This window comes from Myotis myotis, unplaced genomic scaffold, assembly GCF_014108235.1.
Source record: "Myotis myotis isolate mMyoMyo1 unplaced genomic scaffold, mMyoMyo1.p scaffold_m19_p_6, whole genome shotgun sequence".
Classification (NCBI taxonomy): domain Eukaryota; kingdom Metazoa; phylum Chordata; class Mammalia; order Chiroptera; family Vespertilionidae; genus Myotis; species Myotis myotis.
Genome location: NW_023416368.1, coordinates 39,284,405 through 39,301,450, shown reverse-complemented (window position 1 = coordinate 39,301,450; position 17,046 = coordinate 39,284,405). Strand labels below are relative to the sequence as shown.

The window sequence follows — 17,046 nt, the reverse complement described above, 5'->3', positions numbered from 1 at the left end:
AGCAGCACAGCAGTAAATACCAACACAAAGGGATTATTATTGTAGATCACACAGGGAGAACAAAGGGTAAAATATTTAACTGTGGCAGTGTTTGACTATATTCTACGCAGTGAGAAAACCTGAAGTCATTTTCAAGGCCCACCATTTCTTTTTTTCAGTCAGTTCAAGTTTCTAAGCTTTCTAAATCTCCCATTTTTTGGCTAATGAAAAGAAAATACATAGGCTTTCACCAATTCTCCTTTCACCAATTCTCCTATCCACCTACTCCAGGACTTCTGTGAGGATCAAATGAGATGAGGTATGGGAAAACGCTTCACAGACATTTGGTTAAAGTGTAAAATGTTTCCACCTGGCTATAAAGCAAGTCGTATTCCTGGGCTGAAGAAACTGCAAGGAGACTAGTTGCTAGGGAGAGGAAACTGGGTGTTGCTATGTGACATCATTACCTGGACGGACCCTTAGCATATTAGCCATATATATATATATATATATATATATATATATATATATATATATATATATATATATTGCTATTCTTTTTTTTTTTTTTAAATACATTTTATTGATTTTCCACAGAGAGGAAGGGAGAGAGATAGAGTCAGAAACATCGATGACAGAGAAACATTGATTTAGCTGCGTCCTGCACACTCCCTACTGGGGATGTGCCCACAACCCAGGTACATGCCCCTGACCGGAATCGAACCTGGGACCCTCCAGTCCGCAGGCCGACGCTCTATCCAGAGCCAAACCGGTTTCGGCAGATTTTGCTATTCTTTTAAAATCTTTTTATTATACTAATGTACTATACACCTACCTTCACATGCACAAAAGAATATAAACATGTACATAAAGAATATATTATAATAAAAACAAGCAGCTATGTGTTGACCACTAGTTTAAGAAATAGAACTACACCTAATATCTCTGAAGTGTCTGATATGCCTCTCTCTGGCTACACCCTTTTTTGGCTAATATTTATACAGATTTCATTTTTATAAGTATTATTTTCTATGAAAACATTTAATAACTAACATAGGGTGGGCATCTATTAATTATAAGAATAAGCTGTCAAAGGAAGAACAGACTGAAACCAATTATTGTGACTTTATTACAATAGTTACAAACAATACTTTAGTGGTATTTAATCATATCACAATTACTCAAACTATATACAAATAGGTATTTATACAAGTCTACATTTTTAAAAAGAAAAAGCAATTAATGACCAAAATAATCACATTATGAACAAGATTTTTTCAAAAAGTATGGCCAATAACAGGAAATTCACAGTTATTCTGAAAATATTTTAGGATGCAGGAATCATATTGCACATAACAATTATAAACCCTACTGAGTAGATATATATTTTAATCTAGTTTTTCACAGAATTTACATTATCATGCAATATATTTCACTGTATACAGAATGGTGGAACTAGAACAAACAGGTTAACTTACAAACCTTCAACATAATGGCCATAAAATTAGAATTATTTTAAAGTCATATTTAAAATAACTAATATACAAAAAAGCACTCCGGTGTAATAATTTGTTCACAGATCAAGTTACTTTTTAGTGTTCTTCTTTGTCTTTTCCTTTCTTTTCTTTCTCATCCTGTAGTGCAGTACCAAGTTTTTTTATAAGAACTGACAGAACCTTGTCCAGTGGGTCCATGACTCCTCTTTGAAGCCATTTAGGAATAGTAGTCCTGGCATGATGAAAGCCCAATTTTTGAAGAATATAATCAACGCCTACTGGATCAATCTTTCTTCCAGTCCAAGAAATTAATCTAAAATAATTATAAAAAATAATTAGGAGTACAGTGTCCCAGCACAGACCTGAAGGTAAGTTTAAGCACATCAGTAAGCCTCCATAATGTGCTCAAACAAAATATCTTCAGTAGGTACATTTGAATAATCTAACCTACAATTCCTGGATTCACTATAATAGCATTAAAAAAAAAAAAGTGTGATTATAAGTATCCTTGATAAGCATATACACAGTAATGGAGTTTAGTGAATTTCATTCTGATTATTTTAAGCCCAAAGTTACACAGTCATCTTAAACATTTAAAGGATATTTGGTTTATTCTAAAAGATGTTAATTAACTTGGTGGGGGAAATCTTTTCAAAAGTATATGTATATCAAGTCACAATGTCATACACTTAAAATATCTTTGTTTTGTCAATTATACCTCAATAAAGCTGAAAAAAATAAGAGTTCAAGTATGTGGCATAATGGGGGGGGGGGGGGTAAAATTATAGTGTTTGCTGTGTGCTAAACATGTTAGAAGAAGAACCATTTTCTTCCTATTCTTGGTATTTCTTTCTATAGCAGTGTTCTCAACCTTCTGGCCCTTTAAATAGTTCCTCATGTTGTGACCCAACCATAAAATTATTTTCGTTGCTACTTCATAACTGTAATGTTGCTACTGTTATGAATCGTAATGTAAATATCTGATATGCAGGATGGTCTTAGGCGACCCCTGTGAAAGGGTCCTTCGACCGCAAAAGGGGTCGCGACCCACAGGTTGAGAACCGCTGATATAGAGGTATAGCCATCAAGGAAACCCTCCTGGCCTCTTTTTGCCCCCTTATTGATGCGTTATCTGATTGGCGAATTAATGGAGGAACTGAATAGTGTAGTGTAGTACCCTCCTCCCTACCTTCTCTTAGAAACCATTCATTTTGATCTGTTCCTTTATGCCATAGGATTTTTCAAAGACAGGTCCTTAAATAGTTGAGCCCTAGACAGTTCATAGCTGCCTGTGGCTAGGTGAGTACAAAGGCTGCTGACTGCACAACTTCAGTCCTGCCCCATGCGAGCGCTGCAGCACTGAGACCCTGCAGGTGAGTCCAAACCTGGACTGTAGTAGAAAGCCACTGGTGCCAGACCTCCAAACCACATTCTCTGTCACCAGCATTACCAGTATTAGAACTATCATTTTTATTTCCAGCTGCCTCTCTCCCACTATTTCAGTTAGGGGGAAAGGGAAGAACTAAACATTGATCTGTTAAAACTCTTAACAGTTATAAGCATTTTGTGTTAATTAGCTTATCTAAGAATTGTAACCTACAAGGTAGGTAATACCATTTTCAAATTTTTTTTATGAGGTAACTGAGACAGCAGTTATTAAATCCTTCAGGCAATGTCACTTAGCCAGAAAGCAGGGCTTAGAGCCACCGCTCTTAACCATGCTACCCACTACTACACCATATTTAGTCTTGTGGTAGTTTGCTAAAGTAAGGAATATATTTTATGAAAAATTTAACTATTTTATGCTCATTTTAAATTAAAAGATACAACAGGTCTTTGAATAACACCATTTTGTTATAACTTGTAGGAACTTAACTCTTGTTTATATCAAGTAGCCTATGGTAAAACTGGTTTCATTAAAGCTGTTTCCCTTAAAGTCATAGAACCAACTTATCAACGTTAGGTGATGACTTATCTAGTCAATTATATTTATTTAGAATTACAAATAAAAAACAGATTTTCTAAACAGTTTTCTGCATTAGGACTTTTGCAATATTTTAATATTGTTTGAGTATTGACACTGTTACTATTTCTCATGCGTTTATGTGCTGTTAATACTAAAGTGTTTTGTCAATTTGGTTACAACAAATTTCACTGAATACAAATTACTAACACATTGTATGATTCACTTTCTACTTATACAGAAGTCCACTGTATAATGAATATTTTGTTAGTTTAGAATTATTTTGGTATAAGTATGTCTGAATAATAAGCTTATCTAAATGAAATCTGTGTCATTCTGCATAGTGTTGAGTATGATGGACTTTTTTTGATACCATTATTCCATGAATCAAACAGTGATAATTTGATTAACAAAGCAGATGAAAGGAAAGGGAAAAATAATAGGGTTGTGAGTGTCAATCACAAACAAGGACATACAAAGCAAGTACTGCTGGTTATAGCAGCAATTATAAAAATAATTAAAATTAGAAAATACTTTTAAAATTACGATATGAAAACAAGTTGATGTCACTGGGATCATGATTGTAGACCATGACTCAGTAAAGGAATCAGAAGCTGATAGCATTACATTTGACATTTCAGGAATGGTTTTATATTGCTTCCTATGTAGACAAAAGGACACTGTGACATGGTCTACTCTATTACATTGTCATGACATATGTAAGAATTATACGGTCCTTAATGATATATGACTTCTACTACATCTTCCCAAACTACGTAACAAAAGTTTACTATAACTACCTACCTCAGTTACCTGAAAATAACATCTTGGTGAGAGGGTAAAAAAAATAATAGCCATTATGGCAGCAGAGTTATTCTTACATTTTAGTGATTAACAGAATGTCACACAGTGGACAGCTAACCAGTACTGAGCTATTCCCAGGGTCTGTTCCTAGAACACTTACAATAGCAGAAAGGAACAGCAAAAACAGCAGTCAGATGTTGTCAAGATTACAACTGGCTAACTTCTAAATATATTTTTCAATACAAAATATTTAATAACCTAATACATAATTTATAACCTTTTCTCCTAATAATCCCATAGAATATAGGTAAATATATATACCCACTATTTACCTAAGAGTGGGCTCTAGATGCCACGTGTTGCACATAAAATCTCTCCAGTCCACAGTGGTGTAACTGATGCTGTCTTCTCTGTCTTTGTCAGAGGAGTTGTCATCATGTATAATGACTGGACTTTTCTGTCCTGGTCGAGTAGATAAAATCCGAGGTGGAAAAATGGCTATAATGAAAATAATAGATTAATATGCAAATATATATCTTATAAGTTTATTTTAAATCACTATATGAACAGAATAATTTGTTCCATTATTTTATTTGTGAATTGGCCAAAGTCTCATTTAATTACATTTCTTAAAAAGTAATATTTTAGCCCTGGCTGGTTTTGCTCAGTGGATAGAGTCAGCCTGTGGACTGAAGGGCCCCAGGTTCGATTCTGGTCAACGGCACATGCCCAGGTTGTAGGCTTGAGCCCAAGTAGGGGGTGTGCAGGAGGGAGCCAATCAATGATTCTCTCTCATCATTGATGTTTCTATCTCTCCCCCTCTCCCTTCCTCTCTGAAATCAATACAAATATTCTTTAAAGTAATATTTTAAATAAGCCTTAAATAAGTGCCAATAATTGGTATTGCTTTGCTTGGAGAAAGCCAATATCAAAGTTATTGTATTACCTTACAATTAGAAATAATGTAATTTACTTTTGAGTAATAGTGTATGTTTTACATACATTTGTGGGCCTAAAACTAGTGGTAAAGAATGATAACATTTATGTGATTAGCAGGTCTAGGGTACTGGACTGACAGTTGTAGGTTTCCTAAAGAACAGCTGTAGGTGGATGACTTATTATTTTAACAGTTTTATTGAGATATAATTCACAATAAAATTCACTCAGTTAATGTGTACAACTCAATGGTTTTAGTATGTTAATGGTGATACATATATTTGAACAGTGGTACTAGCTTAGAAGCTTTTTATGTAAGCAGCCTTTTCACTCAATATAGTAAACATGCAAATGTTTTATGAAAGATGAAGTCTTTATAAATTAGTGATCATAAGTAATAGGCAACACACTCCTTTATTATGTAGTTTCTCTAGTCATTTCACTTGACTAGTCGTATTTCTTCATAGAGGTTTTTCCTTTTACTACTTTGTGAGAATCTCCTACAAAGTCTGATAATATCCATACATATAGGAAATATTTTGTGAGGTACAAGATATATTCAACGTGAGGCATGGTTAGAGTGTTGTGTGTGCCTAGCAGACAGTCAATCTGTTACATAGTCTTACTAATAGATTATTTATATTCATTTCATTTATTTATTGATATTTGCAATTCATAGAGGAAGGAGACACATTGTACTCATTTATCATTAGATCATTAAAAATCCATATAAATGGCAGACTTGAAAGAAAAAAACATAATCCCCAAAACAAGAATATGCTACTCACCCTTTTCTTTCTCTTTAAGATAAGCCGACACTAAATCATGGAGAAACATGATGAGCTCAGCATCCATAGTCACACAAATATGGTCAGTGAACTCTGTCACCACACTACATTCTACCTTTGGCTTCAGGCTGGCATCTGCAAGGGCAAAGTTCCTTTATGGTAAAGATTTAATTAAATAAATCCCTTTCTCTTTCTGTTACATGTGTCTGTGTAAATGCATCCACTGAAATGCAACAAGAAAGAAATGAGTATTTTTGTACGTGATTCACAGAATGATGATGGTTTAATAAACATTTTATATTAACATAAATATAATTTTTTATTTATTCCTCATAAAAACCCTCTGAACCAGTTATTATCCTCCAATTTTCTGTGGAGAAAGAGATACAAATGGATTAAATTATTTGCCACAGGTTACATGGCTGGCAAGAACATCAATCATTTTGACCCAGGAAATCAATTTATGTTATTTTATATAACACTAGTGACCTGGTGTACGGATTTGTGCACATTGAAATTAATTAGAAGGTGGCCGGTAGGGCAGGACTGGGCAAGATGGGCTGGACATGCCCTGGAGCCAACCTCCCGTGGTTCCTCTCCGACTGGCCACACCTGGGGTGGCGCCGTGGCTTGAAGGGCATCTGTGGAGTGAGTGGGGTCCCTCCGACAGATGGGGTCCCTCAGCCTGGCCTGCAGGATTGGGCCGAAACTGGCTCTCCAACATCTCCCGAGAGGTCCCAGAGTGCGAGAGGGCACTCTGCAAAGTTGCTGTTGTACAGGGTGCGGAATGCAAACACAAGTGTGCAGTAAACCAGATTTAGGGCCGACAGTACCCCAGCAACAACATAACCCACGGCCGAAGGTGGAATCGCATGGCCCTGCGAGGAATTGGGCTCCCTCCTATCTGGTTCCAGGATGCATCACCCCGAGAAGTGCCACTGCCAAGTCACTGCAGCTCAGCAGCTCCTGCTTGAGTGTCTGCCCCCTGGTGGTCAGTGCGCGTCACAGCCGGTCAGATGTACACTTAACATATTAGCCTTTTATATATATATATATATAGATAATTATATAATCAGATTATACCAATATTACACACAAATAACAAAAACAGTTCTAAGTTCCTTTAGAATTTTCTTAGTAACTTCAGAAACTAAAGATTGTTCTTCCACATACCCTGTAATGAAGGTTCCTGTGGTTCTTGAACATGAATAGATTTAAAGTCAAGCTGCATCCTTGGTAATGCAAAGATAGTCTCTGTTTCATGATTGTAACTAGAACCTCCTCTGAATCCACTCAACAAACTGGAATTCTTCACAGTAGTGCTATTCTCGGTGTTATTAGCATCAACGTTACGAAGTAGGTTTAGCTCTACATGCATAATAATAAAGACAGTAACAATCAAATTAAACCAATAGACATAGATAAGCCTATAGCTTTCATGGCACTATGATACAGGAACTTTTTTCATTTCAAAAGTTTCAAAATCAACTCTCATTTGAAAAAATAAAAAAAGAAAGAAAAAATAGAACCATATAAAGTTGTGGTCTTGAGAATAATTATATATATATATATATATAGACAGGGGTATAGACACATTTATATAAATAAATATAGAGCTATGTTAATTTATATGTAGTGATTTATATTTATACTTATATATACACGTATATAGTGATATAGATCACTTCTCAAGACTGAAGCTTTATAACATAGTTTTGAATAAATCCAAAAATCCAATCCATTTTGCTTTTTTGTTTCTTGAACTTTAAAATGAATATTATTCTCAACTAGAGGCCCAGTACATGAAATTTGTGCACTGGTAGGGTCCCTAGCGGCTGCTGCTGCCAGCCAGAGCCTCCCTCCCTTCCCCCAGCTGGCCCCACCCCATGGTCGAACTCCCAGTCAAGGGGACAATTTGCATACTACGCTTTTATTATATAGGATTAAATTCATATCTGAATTTAAGAGTTTCGTTAATCTCCATACATTGAATACTTCACTCTTACAGAATTTGTGATTAAATATGATCCTGATCTTGAAATCAGGTAGAAGTCCTGATATTCCCCAATGTATGTGCTATGATTACATTATGGTTGTCTTATAAAATTAGCACTTTTCTAGGTACACAGGTGGCAGTTCAGTATGCTGACAGCCCCTCCATAGTATCCCAGCCAAAAAGGAACCCTTCCCTAAAATGTGTACATGGAAAGTAGAACAGTTAATACATCCACACTCTTCTAATTTGCTTCCTTATACCCTTTTATTCCCAGAACAGTCTTTAATCCCTGGGGTTGCCCATTCCATAGTAACTATTTTCCATGGGCCCATGTCATCATCCTTTCCATTTTGAAAAGTCTTTTTAAATAAAACATTCAAGTCTTATTTCTCAATCTAGTCAGCTTTCTAATACAAATGAAATCAGTAAAAACAATATTATAAACTTGAACATAAAACAACCACAAAATAAAAATTTTCATGACCACATTATTAAGATTGGTGATCAAATCAAATGAAAAACTCATCAAAACCACTCTTTAAACTTATGACTTCATAGGAATGATATTATTTAGTTTCATTTTATTTCATCCATCGAGAACCTTAAGTTTGTGGCATCCTAGTACTTAGTTGTGTCATAACTTCTCCAAATCTCTAATGTTTAACAGTATCAAAATAGGTTTCCAATTATCTTAAAGTAAACTTAATTTCAGTTATTTAAGCCAATTTTACTTTGATTGTTTTCAGTTACATCTAAAATAATTTAAGTCTATATTGCATTACCAGGGTGATGAAACCATGCATTAATATTGTTACTTACATCAGCAGGAGTAAAATGAAAATTGTTTAATTGAAGAAATGAAAAGTTTCCCCCCACTTAAATTCTATACAGTCAACAGAATCCAAATTAGGAAAAAAACAAAATATCTCCAAAAAAATCAAACTTTTAACCTTCATTTCTTGTGGCTGTAACATAATGGAACCATTCTTTCACACTCGCTACTCCATGGGGTGGGTTTTCATGGCGACGCCTTGTTATCTTGGTTATTGTTGCCATAGGACTTTCCAAAGCGCCACATGGTTTGGTAACCATGGTATTATGACCCAGATGAAAATCCAATGTTTGTACAACATATGTAGAATGATCACTAGAGCCTAGAGGAAAAAAAAGTTTCTTAATGTAACAAATTATATTTAGATGCAAGAAAAGAGTTGTGCTTAGAGCAACAGATAGAAAATGAGTAAATAAGTGAGAAATAAAATCACAAATATTTTTTCTTTTAGCTATTACTGGATTTATCCCCAGTAACATGAAAAGCATCAACCCACTCATATGTGGGACATAATGATCAACATAAACAGATCCAGAGACAAGGGGCAGGGGAGAGGGGGTTAGAGATCAATCAAAGGACTTGTATGCATGCATATTAGCATAACCAATGGACACGGACACTGGGGCAGTGGGGGCTTGCTCTTGGGGATGGGAGTGGACCGGGGTTGGGGTTGTCAATCAGGGAAAAAGGAGACATATGTAATACTTTAACAATAAAAAAAGAAAAAAGCATCAACCATTTTTTTGGGGGGGGGAGGGGTCATCATTAAGAAACCACTGAGTAAAAAACTAAAGCTGAAAGGAACTGGGTCTACCACTGTAAACAGAGGTAAAAGCAGAGCCTTGCCTATTGTAGTCTTGAAGGCAGATCATTTCCATATACTGCCACTGTATCTCTTCTTTTCATGTTTATGTAAGAAATTTTTACAATAAGTACTATTATGATTACAGCCAGTAACAGAAACTTTAATTGCTTAAGCAAGAAAAAGAATAGATAGCAAGTTCAGAAATAAGTCTTTTACATCCCAGACTTTATAGAAACTGACTCATTGGCAGTGAACTCCTTGACATGTCAGGTACATAATAACAAACAGAATGGACTTCAGAAATGTTATAAGAGAAAACAGATCAAAGATATGAGAAAGAAAAGTTACTCTGCTATGTATTATCACATCAGAAGATGAAAAGAGTAAAAGTTTGAAATGTGTCAGTTTACCATCCTCCCAGATCTTCTGAGCTTCAGTCCAAAAAGCAATATTTGGTTCTTCTAGGTGAAAAAGGGCCCAGGATTTTGAACGGAAATTTGGACCATGGAAACAAGCTAGTGTCATGTGGTTTCCATGTAAGCTCATCGATCCTCCAAACTGCATTCCATCTTCTGGTAATGGGATCTGGAATAAGGATATGTGGCATCCCGATACCACTTTCAGTACTCCAGGCCAGTGTCGATGGTGGGCGGCGTCCAGCACTGCAAGAAAACCAAACAGGTTTGTCCTGAGTGCCTGCCATGGGCACATCTGCAATGGCAATGGCAGGGATCTGGGGAGCAGCAGGGCTCCTTTCTGCAACTGCAGTGACTCAGGTAAGGGATGAAAACAACAACCCAACCCTGGTTAACATTAAGCAGAAGCTAATAAGCATACAGTCTTGGGAAAGATGCTGCATAAGGATGGATGCAACTAAGGAAAGTAGTAACTTGCTAATAATTGCAACTAATACTGCTGTAATAATTTACAAATACTTGCATGACATTTTATACAATTCTCACAGTAACTGTAAACTAGGTATTTCATTTGGACCCTGTTCAAGTGAAGCAGAGGAGGGGTTAACTAAACCAGCAACTAGAAGACCTAGATATCAAACAGACCTCCTGAATTTTAGTACATTTTCTTTTTTTACTCTTTTGTACCCTTACTACTCAAAAGTGAGGTCTGAGGACCATCATAATCACCCAGAGCTTGTTTAAAATTCAGGCTCTTATGTCCACCCCACACTTATGTATCAGAATCTGCATCTGAATAAGACCTCCAGGTATTTCAGGTATTTGAGTAACACACCTTAATATTTCCCATTTATTCTAGTGATGTCCTTTTTGGCTGTTTTCCACAGCTCCAAGTCCAGATCCAACCAGGGGCCATGCATTGTATTTACGGTAATTGGCATGTCTCTTTAGTTTCCTTTAATCTAAAACAATTCTATGAGTCTATTTGTTTGTTTTCTATGACAAGGACTTTTTCAAGAATCCAGGAAAGGCATTTTAGGAAAACCCCCCTCCATTTGTATATGCCTGACACCAATTCTAGTTTAAAGGAAATAAAAGGACCAGAGGAAGGAGATAAATGGAACCACAAGGAAGCAACTGAAAAATAGAAGGCAGGACATTGTGTAGGATAACTCGCCAAGCCTCTCAAGTCAGGTCATTAAAAAAGAACTATGCTGAATTAAAAGAGAGTAAAGAAACATAACCAGATCTGACCTGTGATCTTGAATGTGATATACTGGTTTGGACAAATTTTAGGTCAGTTGTGGAATGTGGTCACAGGCTAGAGGAGCTAAAATAGCAAAATGGAAAGTGGGAGCTTGTTGAATGGAAAAGGTTATAAAACAGTATGAACAATATTTTTGTAAAAAGAACATATACGTATATAGGTGCATAGAAAAATATCTGAAGGTGCATGCTCTCAGGTGTTCACAGGAATAATTTTTTGATGGAATAGGATGCTTTTATTTTTTGCTTGTATTTTCTATTTTTTTTCAATGTACAAGTATTGCTTCTGTGATAATAAAAAGTTATTAAAAATTATCCTAACTCTAACAACTTTTTGCCACTTTACTTCTATCACCTAGTTAAAGCCACCATCACCAGTAGCCTGGACTCCCACAGCGCCTCCTTACTATGGTAAGGTCAGTATGTGTGTAATGGTAGTAATTACTACACTTGCTCTCTGAACTTCCATCCTTAACTGCCTACAGTCTATTCTCCACACAGCAGCCAGAGTGATGCTTTACAAAGGAATATTTTAAGATAAAGTAAAATAATATCAAATCTGTTCGAGACTCTCCAACAGCTACCCATCATATTAAAACTCTTATCCGTGGCCTAGCTATCTGAGCTAAGGTCCAGTGTGTAACTGCTTGCCACTGTTCTACACAGTGACCGCCTTCGTGACCCTCAAAGCAAGTACCCTCCTGCTGCGGGAGCTCTGCACTCTCCACAGGCCCCTGTGCTTGGAACGCTCTTTCCTAGCCCTCAGCCTAGATCTTTCACTTGAGAAAAGGCTTCCGGGAGCCCCCTTCTAAAATGGCCATCCTCACACACTCATTCTCTGTTTCCTTCCACTGCTTCATTCCTCTTCTCAGCACCTCTCTCTACCTAAAACTATCTTACATTTTAGTTAGTAACTTAAATTTGGGATGTCTCTCCCATTAGAATGTAAACTTCATGAGGCTAGGAACTTTGCCCACTAGATCTATGCCATGTGCTTTAGCACATGAGCATGTTTAATAAATATTTGTTGATTGACCTACTGAGTGAAAATAATAATCTGCCTAGGAGAACACAGCTAATAAATTCAAACTCAGATATTCTGATTCCACAGCTTGTGCTTTTAAGCAGAACATGGTATTGTCATAATTTGTATTCAGGAATGTGGTATATGGATGATTCAGATGAGATGTGGCAAGGGGAGGAGATAAGAAATGGTTACTTCTCAAATGATGGCTTCAATGCCCATGTGGGTGGGAATCAGGTATGTTGCTGAGTGAACTGGAGAAGAGCATATGGATCACTCTAAGCATGGCATACAGATACTATGTGACTTTAATGAAAATTGCAACACATTCACTGAAAGATCAGCACATACAAAGCCTTAGTTCTATTTCTTACACTGCTCTTGTGAACTTTTCTCTAGGATATTCGTCACTGTCTTAGGTGGAAGATAAGGAACTGGTCCCCAGGTAGACAGAGCTCGTTTGCTGGTATCAAACTGTTGCGTGAAAAATTCCTGGAGCTTCATTCCTATTTTTATCAGGTCTGGTGTGGTTGATCTTGATATCATTACTTGGAAAATATCCCACTTCAAATCTCCATGGACAAAAATTTCACTAGAATATAAAACAGAGTCTTTATCATATAGCTTATATAAGATGGTTTAGAAGTACATGGTTTAAAAGTACAAGAAAAAGTCCCTTCCCCACCAAGCTTTTTCATTCACATTAATTGCAAAATATAAAAGCTTGTGCTTTCTCACTGAATGACAGAAAATATGTTCAGAGCAGTCATACAAAGTTTGAAAGGTCCTATTTCCTGAATACCTTTTATCACTTATGCTTGAATCCAAGGCACTGCACAGATTCACCTTCCACTCGTCCTGCAGCTTGAGGTCAGCGTTGCTGAAGATGCCCATGAGGATGCTGGAGCCCATGTAGTCCACGCGGGCCTCAGTGGAGCCCATCGTGATCTGGATTTTGTGACTGGGCTGCTGATTCGGATGTTCAGAAATATGAGCTGAAATAATTATTTTTCAGAGAAATGCTGAATGGGAAAAACTCATCAAAAGTTTTAAAACTTTTTTTCAATATATTTTTCAGTTGTAAAATTCAACATACCAACCATCTCCAGTGCATTGACATCGATGGTCCCTCCAACAACCCCTCCCTTAGAGTCTAACTGGGATCTTCCCAGCCCCACGGACATGCTGATCTCTCGGTCACGGTTGCTTCCTACTGACAGGCGGCCCTGGCTCTTCAAACCACTCGTTGTCCAACTAAAATAAGAAAAGGATTATTAAGTAGACATATGGCTTCCAGTGTTATAAACTAAAACAAGAGTTAGATGATTTCAAAAAAGTTTTTTTTTAAGTTTATTATAAAAACCAGTAAATGTTTAAATATTAATATTTATAAGGCTTTTTGCTTAGCTAGAAAATTATGCTGTTTTACTTATAATTTTTTCTCTTTTTAAAACATACATTTCATATTGTTTTATAGTATAGTATCTTTAGGATTAGATTAGCCATTTCAGTATAAAGCAATTTCGTATCTTTTATCTACTGTTTTCACTGTCTCAAACATTTCAGCATTAGAGAAAGGTTTTGAATTACTTTAATACACTATAACAAAAATTACAAGTAATGATTAAATATATTTTCTTTGTATCTGAAGAGCTTACGTTGTATTTCCCATTACATTACTCATATTCATTTGGACGTTTAATTGCTTCAAGTTGATAGCAAACACGACAAGTGTTTCCCATGGAGTCCCTTGTTGACTTGCTGCTTTGTTGGATTTGTTAAAAGGAGTTGATGTTTTTGAAAGTGAGTCTAAAAATAAAAAAAATCATATGCACATTTGTTCACAGATGCTCAGTGATTACAAAGCAAAAACTACTCTTACCACTATAATCCAAAGACTGAAATGATATTCTTGTGTTATAGCCAAATGTTAAATAGCTATCACACTGCCTCTAAAAGAGTTACCATTTACTGACTTTAGCAGGTCCTGGAAGTCGCACTTTCTGGAAGCTTAGAAAGTTATCTATGAGTTCCTTGTTACAGGAGGAAATTCCAGTATGCACAGGATACAGCAGCACAGATCTTTCATCACCCTGGGTTCTCAGCAGAGAAGGAAATCCCAAGTTTCTACTGGCTAACAGAGGACCTGAAAGCAGGGACCATTCTGAGATGCAGAGGCTGCTGCATGCCTGTCTTCTGTGTCGTACAGACTCACGCATGTCTGAGTCCTGCATTTGCTCATTATACCCTAATCTTACCTTGTGACATGAACTAAATCACTCATTTTTATATGTTCAGACTCAAGTAGAATGCTGAGCACATAAGAGTTGAAAAAACATGGGTGAATAAAAGAATGAATGAATACAAAGATTAACTTTTTCAATATCAAACATCTTTTACAATATTATAGGTTTGGTTTACTTCTAAAAATAACTGTACCATTGAGAAGTACAGATTGATAGTTATGAATAGCAATGGGGCTATAAAGTACAGCATAAGGAATATAGTCAAGAACACTTTGTAAAGCAATGTGATTGTCTAACCACTATGTTGTAAACCTGAAACCAATACAAAATAATGAGTATAAACTGTAATTGAAAACAATTTAAAAAAATAACTGTACTATCTGGAGCTCACTAACAATGTGCTCCCTCCTCTCTCCCTACCCCTTTGCAAAGCACCACACTAACCATGTGCTCTCTCCTCTTCCCTACCCCCTTTTAAAGCTCTGAGCCACCCAGCTATCTCTTCTGCATTCAGATACTTTGAAGTGTGTGTTGTTTGATTTGGATCCCCTCCCCTCCATCTTCCATAAAAACCTGCAAGAGTCTACTTCCCTGCAGGTGAGACAGAAATTTGGGAGTAACTAATTGAGATTTTTATCCTGGAGTCATTGGAGGACCACTGATAACAAAGAGGGCAGTGTTACCTCTTCGGGGAACTGAAGAATCCGATACACTCCTGGATCTTATGGAAGCTGGGGACTTCAGGCTCTGTGCCACTGTCCCTGGTGACATGGTGCTGTTTGTCATGTGCTCAGTGAACACATTGGGTGACTGAGGCATGTGGGTGAAGGAGGCTGACTGACTCGGCTGCTCCCAGGTCCTGCAGTAAGCTTTTCTTGATGATTCGGGGGAAAGATGTTGGCTCACCCCTTCGATGGAATCAGGTGTCCCTGGGCCAGACGCTAACAGAAAAGTGGAAACAAAAACAATTAACAGGGTAAAACTGGCATGCTATAAAATAATACATTTTAACACTCCACCACTTCTAAGCACATTACATGCTTTTAGTTCTCTATTTGACAAGTGTGCAGAGCACATTCCAGCTCGTTAGTTTATTTCTCACAGAAACACTATGAGAATGGCTGAAGAGGTATTATGCTCCCACTTTACAGATGGGGAAATAGACCAAGACCAGGTTTTGTATATTTTGTACTGTATCTTGCTAACTCTACCTTTCACTTACACAATATCTAAGTCCAGGAGAAAAACACAGGCAATATGGTAGCATGTCCCCAACACTTTCTATTTTCCATGCTTATCTAATCATGATTTTAATGGTTACATGTATTTCTGCATTTCCAGATTTTATTAAGATTATAAAATAATTGTTAATGTCAGAAGAATGTAGTTTCTGAGAGGGCAAGTTCTCTGTGACCCTGCTCATGCATTCCCATGCTTGGCACACTGGAGGGGATCAGCAGATGCTTGAATGAGGGAATGAACTGCATGCCACAACTTACCAAGTAAGACAAAGTTTGTGTTGTCAATCATGGATCTTATTACTATTGCAATCAAAATTAAAAGCAAACTAAGTGTAACTCTAATTACATAGTGAGCTTACTTGGCAAATTTATAGTTTGGTCTCCAAGGAAGAGACGTCTTGCAATACTTCTCCTGTACCAGGCTCTTGGAAATGCCAGAATTTCACTGAGCCGGCGCATATCATATTTAAAGGAAGCAGAACCTATGTCACAAACAGCTGATACAGAAATTTAAAAAATGTGTTAGTACAAATTTCCAAAACCTTTAATATTTTCTACATGGTATAATATGGTATTACACAACTAAATTATAATAGCTACAATTCATGAAATATCTAAAGTTGCACAGCATGATTAGTAAGGGATAATATGTTCCTTCCATAAATGAGAAAAGTAGCAGATTCTAGCACTTTAGTTCCATTCCTTTGTTGAGGTAAAGGCAAACTGGAATTACACTTTATCAATAAATTCTCAGAGAGGTTCTACAGGTCAGTCTTACAGACAGCTTTCAACTTGAACACAGGGCTTTTCTAAAATGTGGTGAATGAATCATGGGATAAACTGGGATACACACTTCCTCAAAATTGACTTCAAACCAAGTGGTGGTGTGGGGGAACTGCTGCTTTCCTCTAGACCCGTGGTCAGCAAACCGCGGCTCGCGATCCACATGCAGCTCTTTGGCCCCTTCAGCGTGGCTTTTCCACAAAATACCACGTGCGGGCGTGCATGTACAGTGCGATTGAAACTTCGTGGCCCATGTGCAGAAGTCGGTATTTTGTGGAAGAGCCACAATGAAGGGGCCAAAGAGCCGCATGTGGCTCGCGAGCCACGGTTTGCCAAGTCGCAGTTTGCCAACCACTGCACTAGACCAGCAGTCACCAACCAGTGGTCTGCGGACCACTGGTGGTGCATGAGGTCCAAAAGGTTGGCAACCGCTGGTTTAAGGAATCCTTTGGAGCAATGGTCACCAACTGG

At 37.0% G+C, this 17,046-nt stretch overlaps 1 protein-coding gene across 16 annotated transcripts in view; it reads right to left on the bottom strand.

The window, feature by feature from the left end:
- Positions 1 to 1,085: 1,085 nt before the first annotated feature.
- Positions 1,086 to 17,046, bottom strand: part of KIAA1109 (KIAA1109 ortholog) — a 164,161-nt gene continuing 148,200 nt past the window's right edge. For 11 of the 16 annotated variants that reach the window (XM_036313356.1, XM_036313355.1, XM_036313354.1 and 8 more), the window contains 12 exons: positions 16,152 to 16,289; positions 15,235 to 15,492; positions 13,964 to 14,114; positions 13,402 to 13,559; positions 13,108 to 13,300; positions 12,680 to 12,897; positions 10,010 to 10,261; positions 8,913 to 9,116; positions 7,140 to 7,334; positions 5,967 to 6,101; positions 4,575 to 4,740; positions 1,086 to 1,788 (listed from right to left, as the gene is read on the bottom strand). In XM_036313356.1, the coding sequence (XP_036169249.1) occupies positions 1,572 to 1,788; positions 4,575 to 4,740; positions 5,967 to 6,101; positions 7,140 to 7,334; positions 8,913 to 9,116; positions 10,010 to 10,261; positions 12,680 to 12,897; positions 13,108 to 13,300; positions 13,402 to 13,559; positions 13,964 to 14,114; positions 15,235 to 15,492; positions 16,152 to 16,289 (2,285 nt within the window). In that variant the 3' untranslated portion in view covers positions 1,086 to 1,571. Of the gene's footprint in view, positions 1,789 to 4,574; positions 4,741 to 5,966; positions 6,190 to 7,139; positions 7,335 to 8,912; positions 9,117 to 10,009; positions 10,262 to 11,269; positions 11,346 to 12,679; positions 12,898 to 13,107; positions 13,328 to 13,401; positions 13,560 to 13,963; positions 14,115 to 15,234; positions 15,493 to 16,151; positions 16,290 to 17,046 lie in introns of those variants that run through there. The other 5 variants (XM_036313365.1, XM_036313368.1, XM_036313369.1 and 2 more) reach the window with 5 other exon arrangements.